The 19,707-nt window shown below is 38.3% G+C and overlaps 1 protein-coding gene across 1 annotated transcript in view; it reads left to right on the forward strand.

Annotated features, from left to right (window-relative positions):
* pdlim4 (PDZ and LIM domain 4) overlaps positions 1-19,707 on the forward strand; it is an 83,278-nt gene that overhangs the window by 47,679 nt on the left and 15,892 nt on the right. The window contains exons 3-4 of the mRNA XM_067422662.1: positions 3,360-3,441; positions 19,396-19,595. Of these exons, the coding sequence (XP_067278763.1) occupies positions 3,360-3,441; positions 19,396-19,595 (282 nt within the window). The remainder of the gene's footprint in view (positions 1-3,359; positions 3,442-19,395; positions 19,596-19,707) is intronic.

The following is a 19,707-nucleotide window of genomic DNA, read 5'->3' on the forward strand; positions in this document are numbered from 1 at the left end:
TGTAGCCTACACATTTGTTTCTCAGTTGTTGTATTAGTTCTTACTTTGCTAAATATACATATAATTTCTGATTATAGCATAGCTTTCTGCCCACCCAATTAGACTAGTAAAGTAGGCTAATGATTAAAAAAACAAACGCTTGATCACGGGCCCGGCCCGGCCCGAAGATAGTAAAGGGAAATCTCAGCCCGACCCGGCCCGGTCAGGTTCGGGCTCGGGTAGAGAATCTAAACTCTACTGAGGACCCAGCTAAAGCTAAATTCATGATAATCTCACCCCCTTTGTTTTGTGTTCTTGGGGCGGGGTTTATGTAAATGTTAGTGTTAGTGATGTCACTAACCCGTGAATAATTCATTCAAATCATGAATTATTTCTTCAACTTTGGCCTTGGCTGCATTAGCTTATCATTTATTTTTTATTCCAACGTTTGCATACTAGATGTGTTGGGGAATTTAACGTGACATTTTAATCATATTCTGCTGAAATGAATGAAATTACTTAAATTTGCTAAACGAGATTCAAAGATCTGAGTAAAATGATCCAAACTTCCCACTACTATGCGTCGCTCAACATACGTCACTTACTCCGTTGCTCTGATTGGTTGTCGGTCTGTCCAATTGAGGTCTTTCCTGGTTCGGTTGAAACACACCCAAATAATCACAGCCCAATGGAGCAGCAGACTCATATTCTGACTAGACTTAAGTATGACGACGTCAGGCTAAATATTTTCTTTAACAAAAAGGACTACAACAAACGGCTGGTAGGAACTACAACGACTACAACTTCTTCACGGGTTAGTGACATCACTAACCCTAACATTTACATAAACAAAGGGGGTGAGATTATCATGACAGAATATGCTAATCAATTACTTGAAGATAGTTAACTCATAAATTCATCAACTATCCATCCAGTCTCATTCTACATGTTGTCTCTTCTTCTTGAGTCTCTCCATCTCTAGCCACAAAACTGAATGACAACAGCGTTATTTTGCAGTGTTTTTTTATAAACATTTAGAAAATATCACAAATATCGCAAATTGGTAATGGAAAGGTGGCTACTCTCCAACTCCGGTTTGATCATAAAAGGCTGGACAGTTTCAGTGTAACCAGAGCTGCTAACGTGAGCTCTTGAAGCTCCGCCCCATGAGCAGCAGCTGATTTGCATTTAAAGGGACAGGCACAAAAACGACATGTTTTTGCTCACCTTCAAAAAGTGACAATTTTAAAATGCTATAAATATGGTCTGTGGGGGATTTTGAGCTAAAACTTTACATACACACTCCAGAGACATCAGAGACTTATTTACATCTTGTAAAAAGGGGCAATCAACCACCCCATTTCACTTTAACTTTTTCTTGCATTGTTACATTATTTTCATGACAAGCAAGCATATTTACCCCATGTACCCCTCATATTCTCTCTACTATAAGTCAAAACCTCTGAAAATCTTCCCAACTGGGTGGATTATATAGTATTTGTTTATTAAAATCTGAATAAATGAAAGCAATATTACCAGTGTTGGGAGTAACGCGCTACAAAGTAACGCGTTACTGTAATTCCACTACTTTTAGCTGTACGTTTTTTTAATCAAGTAATGCAATTAAAATTACTGAAATTTTAATGAGTTCGTTACTCGTGTTTCTCTCTTGTGAAAAATGAACGCTTGCAGACAAGAAGCTCAAATCTAGGCCCTAGCCCTGCCCGTATTTTTTTAATTATCCTCCTTATTACACATTGTTGCAGCCATTAAAATAGTTCAATTTCGTTTTTAAAGTCAAAGTAGTTATATTTTGTTTAATTTCTTTATTACGTTAATTTAGAAAAAAAATTGAGTATTTTTTTGTTTGTTAAATTAAAGTTTTTATTTTTTAAAGTGACGACCAAGCAAGTGAGTCAACCAACGCTTTAGCCTCTCAAAATAAACACTGGACTTGTATTGCCTATAGTAAAACTTTTTTTTTTAAAGTGAAAAACATTTAGAGCATCACACATTTATTTTAAACGTTTAGCCTATTATCCCCACCACAGTAAAAAAAAAAAGGCATTTAAAAAAAAAAAATGAAATAAAAGCATGCAGGTTGTCTTACCTTAGGCTACACCTCTCCGCAAAATTAACATCGGCTAAATCCGATCTTCAATTCCTGCGCTATATGCACATTTAACAGAGTTCATGTCAACGAAATAAAGCAAAATATTCAAGCTGCATCTTATCATCAGCTTATTTCAAGATCAAAGACCGCCATCGGAGAAAGAGTGATCTAAGCACCGGTAAGATCATTTAGTCTCATTAGCTTTAATGAAGATGATTTAGTTTTTGAGCATCTAAGACTTTCAGTTATCCCTGCGGTCGTTTGCCTGTTGGCTTGCTTTAGCCTACTCATTTGCAGTGACACAAGTCAAATTTACATATGTGGCTTAAACAACAAGATACGTCTGGTCTTTTCACAATCGGATAGATATCTGGTCAGAGAAATTGAATGAAGTGAGCACTGAGCAGGTATAAAAAGGCCAAAACTCTCCCAGCTTTATTTGGACACTAAACACCGTATACTGCTTGATTTGAAGGCCTGTTGCCCTGCTGATGACAATAAATAGCTCTAAAAATAATGTTTATTGTGTTTGACTGTTCAGTACTGTTCATATTTACATTTAAAAAGCAGACGTAAAAGTTGCTTTCCTTAGTAACTATTCACTTTTAAAAGAAGTAGCTGTAACTAATTACTAATTTTCAGTAACTTGCCTGACACTGAATATAACCCATACTATCATGGCGTACAGTTAAAATTGTACTCTACAGATTTTCTTTTCATTTTGAGGTGAAATAGCATGACATATCTAGAAAGTTTTTATGAGATCCACCACCTACCACATAATCTGTCCTGTTAGTAGCTTTTTTTAGCATTTTGTTGTTGTTGTTGTTATTTGTGTGTACATTTATTCTCTACAAGGCTTTATGAAACACATTTCTTTCAATGTCAATGTACAGTATGTTAGGCTAAATGTATTGTGCTTTCGGTTAAACAGAGAACATCTGGACTTTGTTATCCATTTGTTGAAGACATTTTGACTGCTGAAGTATAGATTTCATCCCAAAATGTAGAAGCGCTCCCCACATCAGAACAACTAAAGAAAATCATCTGCGTGGGACGAAATGTATGCCCGAATGCACTGCTACTTGAATATTGACAAGACTTGGATGTAAACACAAACTAGCAACTCCAAATGCCAACCACAAGGAGTGTGAATTGAACGTTAATGTCAGTCAATAATGTTATCAGATAATAATAAGAAGACCGTTTTCACTGATTTATGTAGATATTTGGCTTCATTCACCTGACCTTTGGTTTTGTTCTCTAGATCTGGAAAGGTTTGGTCTCCGACTGGAATAGAAGAAAACAAGACAAGTCCATACACCGGGATACTGGAGTCTGAGTCACAGGTATAAAGTTACACACAGCTTCATTTACATTTTAATTAAAGGGGTTTAGCAGGTACTTATCCAGAACAATTCACAAAATGCATCAGCTTCACACATGAGCACGTTGGGATCAGTTTATCAGCTGTGTGCTTCATAAGAAACATAAACAACTAAAATAACACACACACACACACACACACACACACACACACACACACACACACACACTGCCTATCCCATGTTAATCTTGAGTACTTATAGAGTTGTATATAGAGACTGAGCGGCACGCGTCATTATCTGAAAAACACACCCACCGGGTTATACTCTGTACCGCGTGAAGCAGCCTCCTTGTCATTTCTGACTTATAATAAAAAACAGAACAATGTCTAAAAGCTCATATGTGACAAAGTGCAGCAAACAAGCTAAAAAACAAGCATTTAAGGACACAAAAGTGGATAGAGGCAATTGAGACAGAGCGCGACTTGTTATATTACACTGAAAGCTACGCCCACTGGAGGGGAACCAAATCAGTGACAGGAAATATAATATATAAAACTGACATTTGGATATTTGACTTAACAGGGACAAAATGTTTACTGCACACGTAGGCATACTGAGTGTCAGGATCCCAAAATTGACCCATTCCTCCTGCTGAAGCTTCATGTCTTATTATCTGTCTCTTTAAACACTTATTTATTTGGGTGGACATCTTTCTGTTTTTGTTATACAAAAATGACACGGCAACAGCTTCACGCAATACAAAGTAAACGGAGAGCGTTGGATTGCTTTAACTGTTACCAAAGTCATTTTCTGGCAAGATATCTATACGTTTACTCAAGTTTGCCTTTTGAGTACTTTATACATCACTGATATTTTCACATCAGAATTTGTTATATACATACACTACATCACATTACAACCTAAAGGCACTTAATGGGCGGCTGTTTGGAAAATCTGGAGAGCAAAGGTGACTTTTTTAGCTTGAGCTCTATGGAAATTAAATGTAATAGTCCGCAATATTGCTTTTGAATTCTTCCATCCTAAAATACATTTCCAACATGATGCTAATGTTTTCTTTGTATTCACTCATGTAATGAAAAATAGCATATGTCAACCATTTTGTGGCAAATGAGACAGATGGTCTGAAATCGTTCTTGGCCCTGACACTGGAATCAGTTGGGCACTGCACAAATCTTCAGTAAAGTCACTCTCACATTTGGTGGCTGTATGTCATAACGTCTATAAAGCGTTTAGGCGATCTCCAGAGCAGATGTGTGCCTCATGCTGAGATGTAAGTCATTGTGGCTTTTGCCATGGCCACTGGAAAGTATGAATGTTGAAAATCTGTAAGAATAGCAATAGAACAAGTCACGTCATTTCCAATGGAAGTAGACACAGCCAAGCATGTGGTAGAGCCAAAGCATTTTTCAGAGGCTGTATTTTAACCCAGACTGTACAGGGTCAGAGCATAACTGAGGTATTGTTTCATTGCCCGGAATTCTAGTCACCAGTTGTAATATGAGACAGCATTTCTTTTATCAATGGAACAAAGTTGCCCATTCCTTAAAGTTAATCACGTATGTTCCACCAGGCTTTTTTTTTTTTTTTTTTTTTTTTTTTTACCAATTATCAGCAGCTCCAGTCTTCAGTGTCACATGATCCTTCAGAAATCATATGCAGATTTTCTCAAATGCTCCATTATTAGTAGCTAAGGCACCTATTGTAATCATTAGGGCTGTGACGGTTGCCATGACCACCGTGCCACCGGCGGTAGTGTGCACGTGACGTGACACACTATATGACATGCAAAAAAAACGTTTTGTACATAATATAACATTTGCCATAGCAGTTGCTATTTATAACCTGTACCTTTTAGCTATGTGTTTTTAGACTAGTGTATAAAATAGCTAATTCACTAATTCTACATCACACACCATATATGGCGTTTCCTTAGTTTGAGCGCGGCCAAATCCATTTTATTTTTTTTATTTATTTTTATTAATTTCGTGTTGAGCAATGGACCTGGTTGGGAAACCAAATACTACATCGCCGATCTGGGATCATTTTGGATCTGTGCCTAACGAAAAAAAGGTGAACCTTTAAATAAGGATGAAGCCATTTGCCGGATTTGTAAAAACTAAATATGTCTTAAATGGGCGAACGCATCAAATCTCAAGAGCCATTTACCAATAATGTCATTCATCGGTGTTTGTACAAGTTATGTCCCGTGGACGCAAACGTCCAGCTGGTGGTCAGGTTGGTATTGGAGAGGCTTTCGCCAAACAGGCCAAATACAAACGAGAGAGTGACAAGGGACGTGGCATTGTATCTGGTGGTGGAGAACCAGTTTTTATTCCCCTGCATGTTACGAATTTTGTTTGAAAGTAGCAACGATTTATAGTTTAATATTTAATTTTCTTATTTACCCGTTTATTTCACTTTATTATCTCTGATATTTATTTTATTTATTTCAATGTTAGCAGGCTGCGTTTCACTCAAGTGCTGTAAACACGCACGTTTGTTAACAGATGTTTGAGCCTCATTTTTAAAATCTCACAATATATATATACAGGGAGTGCAGAATTATTAGACAAGTTGTATTTTTGAGGATTCATTTTATTATTGAACAACAACCATGTTCTCAATGAACACAAAAAACTCATTAAAGCTACACTGTGTAACTTTTTTAGTTTATTCTTAGCTAAAATCACTTAGTTCTTTCAAAAATATATGTGCTCATTAATGTATATTTACTTCTTTCAAGTAATAATGCATTCTCATAATTTTATAATATACCATTGAAAATACATCAGTGTTGAGGGTTCGGATGGCGGTCGCCATGTTGCTCCTCCATCTTGAAAGTACATTTGCCAAAGAGGGACATACCCGTAAATTCAAGCTTCGCTTTTTGCGTTTTTACACTCGATGGCACCGTGTCGAATGTGAAGAGGGGGATTGCTTGAGGCTGCTATATGATGATGGAGGATCCCTCTTAAGCCCCTTTCACACTGCACGTCGGACCCGCAATATTCCCGGAACATTGCCGGGTCGCCTTCTGTGTAAAAGCAACCACCTCCCGGAATTGATTACCGAATTCGACCCGGGTCGGGGACCTAGTAACATTGCGGGATATGTATCAGAGTCGCCAAGGAAGCGGAAAAGAGAATTAAGACGGCAACGCGACAGGCAAATCAACAAGACAAAAGTAAATACTGGAGTGGCCTTTCCAAGATGGAAAGAGCTCATGAGGAGCAACGATTTTAAAAAGAACGCCGACATTGCCTGCTTTCTTCTCGACAGGTAATATTAATTCAGCCTATTTGTGTATATTGGAAGTTTTATTGTTGCTTGGCTAATTATATCATGGTGTGCTGTGCATAACACTAGAACGACGTCTAGGATAGTTTTCCTCGCGTCAATGATGAAAAAGTATTGTTTACCTTATAACATAAATCCGTGTTCTATGACGGATAACATGAGATTAATATTTTAATTGCATTATAATTTGTTTGCCTTACGCTAGTGGTGTTGTACAATATACAGAATAATGATAGCACTGATAAAAGTTACTTTACTAAGAGCTTGCATTCGTCTGGGAACCTGATAGCTGATGTTAGCAATGAACTGGTTACTATTCAGTTCTATTATTCATTTTACATAGATTAACTTGATCATAGATCATTTGGTAAATTAAATAACTGCAAATTATAATAGTTTTCAAAAATTACCTCATCACTTGAGTTGACGCAACACTCACCGAAGAGGTCGAACTGAAAGCCATGACTAAATCGGCCACCGTAGGAGTTGAAACGAAATCGAAATTGAGAGGAGCAGAAACATTTATTCACTGGATGGTCATAAAACTTTTCACCACTAGATGGGAGAAAATATCACACAGTGTAGCTTTAATATCAAAGCTGAATATTTTTGGAAGTTTTAGTTTTAGCTATTTTAGGGGGATATCTGTGTGTGCAGGTGACTATTACTGTGCATAATTATTAGGCAACTTAACAAAAAACTAATTAATACCCATTTCAATTATTTATTTTTTACCAGTGAAACCAATATAACATCTCAACATTCACAAATATACATTTCTGACATTCAAAAACCAAACAAAAACAAATCAGTGACCAATATAGCCACCTTTCTTTGCAAGGACACTCAAAAGCCTGCCATCCATGGATTCTGTCAGTGTTTTGATCTGTTCACCATCAACATTGCGTGCAGCAGCAACCACAGCCTCCCAGACACTGTTCAGAGAGGTGTACTGTTTCCCCTCCTTGTAAATCGCACATTTGATGATGGACCACAGGTTCTCAATGGGGTTCAGATCAGGTGAACAAGGAGGCCATATCATTAGATTATCTTCTTTTATACCCTTTCTTGCCAGCCACGCTGTGGAGTACTTGGACGCGTGTGATGGAGCATTGTCCTGCATTAAAATCATGTTTTTCTTGAAGGATGCAGACTTCTTCCTGTACCACTGCTTGAAGAAGGTGTCTTCCAGAAACTGGCAGTAGGACTGGGAGTTGAGCTTGACTCCATCCTCAACCCGGAAAGGCCCCACAAGCTCATCTTTGATGATACCAGCCCAAACCAGTACTCCACCTCCACCTTGCTGGCGTCTGAGTCGGACTGGAGCTCTCTGCCCTTTACCAATCCAGCCACGGGCCCATCCATCTGGCCCATCAAGACTCACTCTCATTTCATCAGTCCATAAAACCTTAGAAAAATCAGTCTTGAGATATTTCTTGGCCCAGTCTTGACGTTTCAGCTTGTGTGTCTTGTTCAGTGGTGGTCGACTTTCTGCCTTTCTTACCTTGGCCATGTCTCTGAGTATTGCACACCTTGTGCTTTTGGGCACTCCAGTGATGTTGCAGCTCTGAAATATGGCCAAACTGGTGGCAAGTGGCATCTTGGCAGCTGCACGCTTGACTTTTCTCAGTTCACGGGCAGTTATTTTGTGCCTTGGTTTTTCCACACGCTTCTTGCGACCCTGTTGACTATTTTGAATGAAACGCTTGATTGTTCGATGATCACGCTTCAGAAGCTTGGCTATTTTAAGACTGCTGCATCCCTCTACAATATATCTCACTATTTTTGACTTTTCTGAGCCTGTCAAGTCCTTCTTTTGACCCATCTTGCCAAAGGAAAGGAAGTTGCCTAATAATTATGCACACCTGATATAGGGTGTTGATGTCATTAGACCACACCCCTTCTCATTACAGAGATGCACATCACCTAATATGCTTAATTGGTAGTAGGCTTTCCAGCCTATACAGCTTGGATAAGACAACATGCATAACGAGGATGAGGTTGAATGAGTTCGAAAATTTTCCAGCTATTTCGAATTTTCCGTAGAGCCTACTTTTTTAACTCCTCCTAGGCCGTAGCTTCAATTTCCATGAAAATTGAACCAGATCATCTTCAGACAATGCTGACAAAAAGTTATGGAATTCAGGTTGGTTCGTTTAACTGTTCTCGAATAACACGCAAACAAATTGTACATAGCGCTTACAAAAATAGATGTAAGGCTGTATCTCTGCAACGCTTTATCATATTCACACCAAAGTTGGTACGTCATCACGAGCAGTGTTGCCACAGTTACTTTGAAAAAGTAATCTGAGTACTGATTACTCCTTTAAAAAGTAACTCACCGTATTTTCCAGACAATAAGTTAAAGAGGTTACTTTAACTGTAATGAAGAAAACAAAGAAAGTTAATCGTGGACTGTAAGCAAGATGGCCAGAGCTGAAGAAACGAGTCCACAGATGCTTGAACTCTCTGCCGGGAGAGGCTCAGCCGCGCGAGACGAACGCTGTGTGAATCGTTCTCCGCTGCATATTTTACTACATGCAGTTTGTAATTTGCAGAATAAGATTTTCTTTATGGGGGCATTTTGTGTTCAGTCTTTCTAAGTTGTTGTCTTTAAGATAGTATTTCAGTTAAGAGTTTTTTTCTGTTTTTAGTTCATTTTTTCAGGGGTAGGCTACAGGAGCAGCATAGAGCGCCCTCTCGCGGCTATATGTTTATTCTTGTCAGTCAGTATGAATTCAATTTGATATATAAGTCGCACCTGACTATAAGTCGCAGGACCAGCCAAACTATTGAAAAAAAGTGTGACTTATAGTCCGGAAAATACGGTAGTTACTTTATAGATTATTTGATTTTAAAAGTAACTAAGTAAGATTATAAGTTACTTTATTAGTTACACTCAGTAGTTGCCGACAACACCCCTGCCGCCTCAACACAGAAATGACAACCGTTTTGGCCAACACTCACTTTATAGGAAGTGCGTTTTTAACAGTAATGTGAACCATGCATCTCCTGACATTTTAAGTTGAAGTTCAAAAATATTTCCTGAAAAAACTCTCCCTGAGACGCAAGAAGAAAGCAAATATATATATATATATATTTTTTTTACTAAGGAAAATGACTAAAATAGATTACTTATTACTGGAAAAAAGTAGTCAAATTAGAGTAACGCGTTACTAAGTAACCTCTTACTGGCATCACTGATCACAAGACTGACCATGACGTTTTGGCGCAGCGCCACCTGGTGGTCCAGAGATACAAAAATTGGCTATTTTTGCTTATAACTTCTGAATGCTTTGGCCAAAAATCATGATGTCATGCAAGTCAAATGATACCCAATTTTCCCATATCAACCATTTTGAGTGTCGGACATTTTTAATTTTGTCCAAAAATGCCATATTTTACGAAACGCATTGGCTTATCATTAAAAAAAACTCAATATACGTCTTTGGCACCATGCCCTGGAGGTACTCAAATAGATTTGGGGCACCTTGTGTTCAAAAGTCATAATGAAATTTCCAAAAATGCTAATAACTTTTGATTAAATATGCCTATTGTAATGAAACTGGTCTTGACATATTCCTTGGGTCATGCCAAGAACATAGATACCTTTTTTTTTTTTCTAACTCCTTCTAGACAGTTTGTCCGATTTTCAACTAAATCAAATTGTATCATCTCAGACTATGCTGACAAAAAGTTATGGATTTTGTGTCAATAGACAAAAACAACAAACAAATTTGAGGCATGATTCCAAGATGACTCTTGAGGCTGTATCTCTACAATTCTTTGGCCCCAAACTTCATTGTCACTTCATTCTGACCACACCACATACATTTTGTGACTGAGCAACCTGTTGTTCAATAGTGATAAACCATTAAATCGTATTAATAGTGACTGTATATGATTTTTCAGCCATTTTACCTAAAATTATCTTAATAGATCATATTGTCTTGTTTGTGCTTGGCCCGATAATGGCTGCTTGCAGCTATATTTATTTATCAATTATTATTGGTGCTCATTTATAATGGTTCTTATGATCAATGTTGAAACTGTGTTCTTTTAAATTGTAATAATAATTCACAATATTACTCTTTTACTCCATTTTAATCAAACGAATGCAGTCTTGGTGAGACTTCTTTCAAAAACGTAATTATTTTAAAATTTTTACTGGTGCTGTATGTATATCTCGTAAAAAAATGAGAATATCCTGAATCGAATCATGTTTTATGTTACCAAATATCTCAAATATCTCACACTGTTTGGTGCATTTTGCATACTGTATAACCTTTAAATGTTGCAGACTGTAACCTTTAAGTCTTAGAGGAAGAAATCCTTTATTATGTATGTTTTGAATGTACTATATTTAGTTGCTAGCTCTAAACTATGTGTTTGGAGAGGGGACTGTGGTGTTACACGGCTGATGCTGAGAGTGGGTTGTTTTAGTCTGTCAACAGCAGGCATATGGTTTCAATCAGGTCCTCCCTTTAACTTCCCTTGTAGCGTTCAGGTCGATATCTACCTCCATAAATCACGGGTCATTTTCCCAAAGCAAGACTTAATTAATAAAAGCACGTTTGAGGTCAGTTTTGATTTATACGGTTCATTGCTAGCAGTAGCAAACCGCCTTGTTTGGTTGGTTCTGAATGTTCTGGCTCTGTGGGCAGTCACCCAGAACCAAAGGGCATGCTGGGATATCGCTGTAAAACAGGTCAGTGAAACCTGATGATGGTCAGGATTTATGAGCAGACACAAACACTCCTCGTAAATATTTCCCTTGTCTTTCTGTGTTTCTGTTGGGCCCTCACTGGCGGTTATGGGGAAACTAGCTTTACTCAGCAATGTTTACTTTTGGAATGGAACGAGAACTTTTCTCATTGGTTGAGTTTTGTGTTGAACTCTTGGCTCTGGGGCCAGTTGCATAAACATAGCTGCTTAGTTAAAGTGTTACCCCAGCGATTAGCATATAGCTTTGTATCAGTAGAAACCCGGTAGTATAGTCGAATGATCATGCCCCCCCTCATATCCCCCTGAGACGAGAGATTTATATATTGTAAAAAAAAAAATCCTCCGATGACGCAAATATCATCATTTTGCATCATCGGAGGATTTTTCGGCTAGAAGCTAAAGACTACAGCCAGTAGAGGAGCTATTTCTGCATGTTTTGAACCCGTCCACAGGGCGTGGGATCGCACACACAGCTCTCGGGCATTCATGTAAACGGAGCGGCGGAGCAAAGTGAGTGTTTCAAATTTTCAAATCAATTCCTATGAAAGTTAAGCTTCCAAAGGCATGAACTGAAAACGCTCCAGACTAAACACGCGCTGTGAATGACTGCCACGGTCACGCTTACCTCAGCTCTCCTGATGAATGTAATCTGACTCCTGCAGCGTTTGTGCCGTGACTCTTACTCGGCTCACTCACATTATATTGAACAGACACGTTCAGTTTTTAATTGTAGTGTCTGTTCTCTAACTGAACTGATTTTATAAAAATGAACATGATGGGAAAGTGATCCAGTGTTCCAGTAGCGGTTGCTTTCGGAGCGGCCTTGTAGGGCAGCAAAGCATTCTGGGAATTGTTGTCCTTCATCCCCATGAGACAAAAATACATTTTCGGTCTTTTCTCAGTCTAGAAGGCACCACATTCAAAAACAATTTCACATTTCTACTACATTAATGACCCAGTTTAAATACACTTAATAATGAAACACTGAAGTAACCCTTTAAGGGGGTGTCTTAAGATTTAGTCTGAACAACTAGTTATTAGTTAGCTAATGACTAGCTAATCAGTCTTACTTTCCAGATTCAAGTAAGACCAATCTAAACTGTTAAACATGATATGATCAATACATGTTTTACATTGATTTAACTCATTCAAATAAGCATTTTTAACCTTTTTATAACTTATACAAGATTCAACAAATGTGTATGTCAGTTTAATGTAATTTAAGGTAATGTAACTTTAATTATGACCAGTTTTGAAGAAAAAAATGAGATGACTAACGTGGACTAATCTAAGCAATTTATGCGATAGATAGATAGATAGATAGATAGATAGATAGATAGACAGACAGACAGACAGACAGACAGACAGACAGACAGACAGACAGACAGACAGACAGACAGAAGCAATTTATACAATAGATAGATAGATAGATAGATAGATAGATAGATAGATAGATAGATAGATAGATAGATAGATAGACAGACAGACAGACAGACAGACAGACAGACAGACAGACGGCAGACAGACAGATGACAGACAGACAGACAGACAGACAGACAGACAGAGACAGACAGACAGACAGACAGACAGACAGACAGACAGACGACAGACAGACAGACAGACAGACAGACAGACGACAGACAGACAGACGGCAGACAGACAGATGACAGACTGACAGACAGACAGACAGACAGACGACAGACAGACAGATGACAGACAGACAGATGACAGACAGACGACAGACAGACTGACAGACAGACGACAGACAGACAGACAGACAGACAGATGACAGACAGACAGACAGACGACAGACAGACAGACGACAGACAGATGACAGACAGACAGACAGACGACAGACAGACAGATGACAGACAGACGACAGACAGATAGAAAAAACTAAAAAAAAAACGAAACCAAGACAGATGATGGACGTAACGATAGAGACGGAAGGCACTCCTGCCAAAAAACCAAAACCCTTGTGTAAATACCGTGGTCAATGGGACAGCGGATGTAATTTCCGGAAGAGGAGCAGGTGGGGGACAGTCACGCGTTTTGAAACTGCAACTTCAGCATCTCACGTACATATCATGTGCGACAGCAGAAGATCTTTTAAAGTGACAGTAATTACTTATAATGACAATGTAAAGAACACTGCACTAGAGTGTGTATGTGAAGCTTTAGCTCAAAATACCCCACAGATAATTTTTATTGCATGATAAAATTGCCACTTTTGGGGGGGTGAGCAAAATTAAGTTTTTGTGTCCCCCTTTAAATGCAAATGAGCTGGTGCTCCCAGCCCCCTTTCCAAAAGAGGGCGGGGCTTCAAAATCTCATGCTCCGACCAGCATACCAGAAACAACAAAACATTACAATGTCACACAATGAAAAGTCAGAAACTGTTCAGCCTTATATGTTTGAACTGGAGCCGGACAATGATAGCGAGACTCAAGAAGTAGTATTTGTCATAATCTTAATCTTCAAGTGAATTACATGAATAAATGACCCCTTTAGAACTTCTTAAGGACCACACTGTTTTTAAACTGTGCTGGATAGTTGCCTGAAAAGGGTGTGTTGTAATATTGCCCCTGAAATGAGAAGTAGAGATAAACGTAGCATGTAAAGTTTCAACCGCTGCTGCTTCTGCTATTTCAGTGATCCTCGACATTCACTCTACCGCAGAATAGCTTAAATGAATCAATTTAATGAGACATACGCCTAATCCAGATTTATTAAATAACAAAATTTAAGTTAATATACTGAAAATTTATGTTTAAAAAGGTAGAGAGGTACAAATGAACGGCTTTCAATGTTAGACTACAAAACTGGCACTTTTATAAGCTATACACCAGATGTGTAGACTAGTAAATCTGCCATTTTTATTGCAGTTACACCCATTTGTGGCAGACATGTGAACTAAGGGAGCATGCATCTACGTTTCCTTTCCAGCGAAGGTCAGAGCAGACGTTATTTCTAAATATTATCGTTATTATATGCTTTAGATAACCATAACTAATGTCTCTATTCATTGCAGTAGTAAACACCTAGTGGTTGAATCGAAGCGGAGGTAAATACTAACGCATAGAAGGTGCACAAAATAATACAAAATGCCATTATGGTAACACACATGACACTAAAATAATGCAATAAACATAATTTAACAGCATAAGATGTACATAATGTACTTCAATAACCATAAAATATGAAGTGTCACACAGCTTTATGGCTTTTCAATGTGCATTATAAGATTATTTGTGCTTTTTTACTTCTAATAATAGTACACTTAACTGTGTTTTACTGTAAAATTGCATAAAATGCAAGGTTAGATTTTTTCCCAGTATATAGCATGTATACAGTTACAGTTGTTCCCTGTTCAGTTCATGGTCTGTATTTCATTTCATATTCACTTACAAAGATACTGGTGTGACGAATTCTGTTTTTAACATTATGAGCAGAACTCAAGGGAGCAAAAATGATAAAAGTGTGCAATATGACCTATTAAAGCAGTCATATTACTTCACGGAAATGGTCTTGCACATAGTTTTAAATGAGAAACTTGGAGAACAGCTGGCTTCTGTCCATTCAAAGATGAGAAATGCAGTAAAATGCTTGTCTTGTTGCCCATACTGACATTGTGAACTGTAATAAAGAGTGATATGAGATCTTTTTAGGCTAAAATCAACAGAAAACAGAACCTCTGTGGTTTGCGGACGAATGCTGCTGTCTCCTGCTATGGGACTGAGGTACAGAGAATTGCTTAGATGGCACAGTTTGACTTATGTGAACACTTATTCGTCAGCTATCAAAAATGAAAATTCTGCCGTTATTTATTCCCCCTAGGGTCGTTCCAAACCCATATGCTGATATTTTTTTCTGGGAACTCAGTAAGATAAGCCACACATTTCTGAATCGACTCCCAAGAGTTGTGTTTTTTTTATTAATCTCTCGATTCCCAATGCTTTTGAATCAAAGAATCGTTGCACCAATATCAAGCTCATCATGCATCCTTGTTAGATAAAATAATGCATTTCTATATTTTAAAACAACAACAAAAAACACACTTTTGAATTGTAATATATGGTTTTTCACAAAATTTTGAAGCAGTTCAACTGTTTTCAATCATAAAGTTTTCTTGAGCAGCAAATCCTCACATTAGAATGATTTCTGAAGGATCATCAGACACTGAAGACTGGAGTAATGATTATAAGTTCACAGGAGTAAATTACACTTTACTATATATTCACATAGAAACCAGTTGGAGAGAAAACAGTTAAAGGAAGTGTATGTAAGATTGTGGCCTAAACTGGTACTGCAATCACCATCCCCTTCCCCTGCCTCGAGTTTGCCAGAATGGCTGCAGGATCAGCAGGAACGTCTGTAGATCTGCAGCTGTGGTAACTAGAGCAGATCTGGCAACCCGGATGCTGAAACACTATTGACTTTGTGATTGGTTGATAGGTGGAGGGCGGAGCTTCAGGCCAAAACACAACATGTCAACATCAGTTGAGGGCTGCAACAACAACTATTAAATGACAATATCCTGGCCGGACTATACTGCTGTCAGTGATAGAAGTATTTGAAATTAACATGTCACAACTCACAAGTTTCGGAGAGTTTTTTTCGAGTATGGGTCGGCTTGACGTCGATTAGACATGTGCCGATTTTCGATAATGCGATTTATCACGAGAATGAATATGCACAATATTGTTATCGTGGGCACTTTAAAATATCGTAAATAATAATTTATTAACAATTAATTATTTTTTATAATGCACTCAAGAATACTTTGCCCATCAACCGTATAAATGCTCAACACCGCTGTATTCTGTGTCAAAGGGACACTCGCTCAGATATAAATGAGAAGCACATGAACGAGTGAAAGAGACGCGATAATGAAGTGCCGCTCAGTGACAGCAGAGGGCGCTGATGAACTGCAGAATGCAGTGGTTACCCCGGAAACCCCATTCGTTTTGTAATCTTCAGTCTTTGTTCATCACAGCACCAAATACTTAATACTTAGACTTCTTAGGCTATTTATTTTCAAACTTAAACATTTGTATGTTTTAATCTGGACTACAACATGCCCTAATGATTAGAACTGTTCTGATTATTTGTTATTGTTCAGTCAAACTTTGAGACATACGACTTCATTAGTTAACATGTTAATTCATTATTACCAAACTGACAATGAAAAATACTTATAAAGAATTAATTATTCTAAGTAATGTTAATTTCTTAGTTACTGTTTAATAACATTAAAATCTAAATCAAAATAATTTTTAATGGACCTAAGATAAAACTAACAATGATCAGTATTTCTTAACTAACATTACCAAAAAAATTATACTTTCTGTACCAAATGTAGCTATTGCTCAATCTTAGTAAATGCATTAACTAATGAGACCTTATATTCATTTGTTACCTGCTGTTCTTTATAGCCTAATTCTTTTGCACTTTAACCTGTTTGAAAATTATACTTTTACAGCTCTGAAAAAAATCAAGAGACCACTTAACATGATTTCTCATTGTTTCTCAATGTTAAGTGGTCTCTTAATTTTTTCCAGAGCTGTATATATTTTTGGTGCATTATTGTATTTAAACATTCAGTTATTTTTGTTATTACAAAAATAGTTCTTAAAGCCGTTATGCTATGGCAACACTTTTTTTTGCAACTTATTTCAATATCGTGATAATATCCTATACCGCGATAAAAGCTTCAGCAATTAAGCGCAACATGAAAAATTGATATCGGCACATGCCTAACGTCGATAGAGCGGAAGGTCCTTGTATGGGCCGTACGGGCTCTTCTCCCAGTAGGGTGTGCGCGCGCGTGACTAGAGCGAGAGAGGAAATGCACGCCCATAAACACTCGCTCAGCTGCAGATCCAGTCGTCTGAGCAACACGTCTGTCGCGCCGCGCTTCACTTTATTCCTATGGGTGAGATCAAGCGACTTTAACGCGCCCGCACAGCATTCTGGGAAGGCAGCGCTGCATTTGAACCGATTTGAACGCAGAAATGACGAGAAGCGTTACAACATCACACTTCAGTCGTGTCGCAAAAGTGGATCTCCACGGTCACTGCTTGAAACTTGGAACAGTTATGAATCAGCGGATTGACTCATGATTCGGGTTGCCAATGTCACGTGATTTCAGCAGTTCGACGCGCGATCCGAATTATGAATCAATACGCTGATTCATAACCGCTGGAATCTTTAACATAACTTGAGCGAATAAAACATTCATCCGCTGCTTATATTTGAGTTCCTCAGTCGTCTAATAGCAGACTTTTAGTAAATCGTCTCAAATGCTCCGAGTTATAATCCGCTCTCATATAGTTTTCTTCTTCATTAAAATGATCATCAATGATTGTAAATTAAGAGCATGGACACAATGCTTGTGAGCATTTGTGTGTGTGCATTTAGTTTTGTGATTTCACTGGAAAGAATAGCCTTTCTCCGCAACGGCATTATGCGATAGATTGACGCACTCGTGTGTGTGTGTGGTGGGGGGGGTAATCCCTACATTATGGGGACAAAATGTCCCCACAAAGATGGCAATATCCGAAATCCTTGTCCTTGTGGGCACATTTTTTGGTCCCCATGAGGAAAACATCTTATAAATCACACAAGAGAATGTAAACCTCTTTTCATATGCTGATCCTTGATGTATGTGTACATCTAAACTTTAGTTTTTTTCCACAGAATGTATTTAAAAATCAAAATGTCTGATCTGTGGCAAGAAAGTATTGTTGGTGAATATTATCTATTAACAACAAATAACCAGTTTTAGTTAGTGATGAGTTTAGTCAAAGACTTTTCTTTATGATGATGAAAACTATATCACCTGATTATTTTTGTTTAGGGCTTCCTTTGCAACAAATCATGTGCTTTGTTTGCAAATTTAATCTGCCCGCAAGTGTCGTCTAGGCACTCTCAATACCCTTCTGAGCTGTATTCCTCTCAATCTGGATGGGCCAATCACATCGCGTATAGAGTCGGCGGGCGGGGCCATAATAACGACGGCCGAGTTGCGTTTGCGTGCTTCTAGTAAACACAGAAACTGGCGAACGGCGGCGGCCTTTCGAATCAGCTTTGACCGCGACTCTGAAAGACTTGGAGTTAAGCTTTTCTCTGAGAAAAGAACAAAGAGCGGCACTGAAGTCATTCTTAAAAAGGGAAGATGTGTTCGGAGTTTAGCCGACCGGATACGGTGAATGTTTAATCTGTCAACAAGATCTGTTTCACCTCCGTTGCTCTGGTTGGTGTAGCGCTATCCTATCGCGTGCAGAGGGAGTTTAAAAGACGACCGTTTATCCGCCCCTCGGATTGAGCTGTCAATGGGGAGTTTCCAGACCAAACATCTTGATGTGGGTCTGGCTTGTCAGGCTAAAACTCTGCAGGACAGCGAGTCTCTAGAACTGAACTTGCCAATCTGTGCTTTAAGCAGAGGAACACACTGGTGGAATTACCCTTAAGCACCAATTGTGTACCTTTAAAGGTACAGATATATACGGTTTGTTCCCAAATGAACAAAATTCTACCCCTGCCGTACATTTTTTTCCTTAGTCCCCAAATTTGCTGCTTCAGACAAACCGCTTAACCAAACAACAACAAAAAAGATGTCTCTACTTCATCTGCAAAGGATAACACAATTCATTTGCCTGATGTCATAAAATACTGTTACAACTTATAATCAAAAGCTGAGTTGACCAGAGGCGAATATGTATGATGGGAATTTGTGTCCAACAGTAAATATTTACATATTTCTGAGTAAGCTGTTTATTGAGAGCATGTAGATCTGTAAACCTGTCAAAGGCTGTTTTATTGGTTTCAATCACACAGTCGAGATTAGCTCTTATTCGAAACACGGTGGATCATTTGCAAAGAGATTTGGATGGAATTACAATTAAAAAAGTACTTATTTTTGTTTTACAGACCTTCCGACCGATCAGCAGTGGCTATAGCCCCACTCCCAAGAGTCCATCCCCCAAGAGTCCCATTACCGGCGGTGTTTCCTACAATAACGGCAACTCCAGATCTACATACAACAATCCAGCCGGACTGTATTCACACAATAACGGCAATGGCGCCCTTCCCAAGCAGATGGCAGGCCTCAGCCTGGGCTCTCCTCACAGGTCTGCCAATTTACAGTCTTCCACACAGGAATAATATTATGTGTTTTTCTTTGGAATAACAATTAGACCAGGAACGCGAGATAAACAGGGTCTGATTTCATGTTAACTGTAC

This window comes from Pseudorasbora parva, chromosome 18 (assembly GCF_024679245.1).
Source record: "Pseudorasbora parva isolate DD20220531a chromosome 18, ASM2467924v1, whole genome shotgun sequence".
NCBI classification, from domain to species: domain Eukaryota; kingdom Metazoa; phylum Chordata; class Actinopteri; order Cypriniformes; family Gobionidae; genus Pseudorasbora; species Pseudorasbora parva.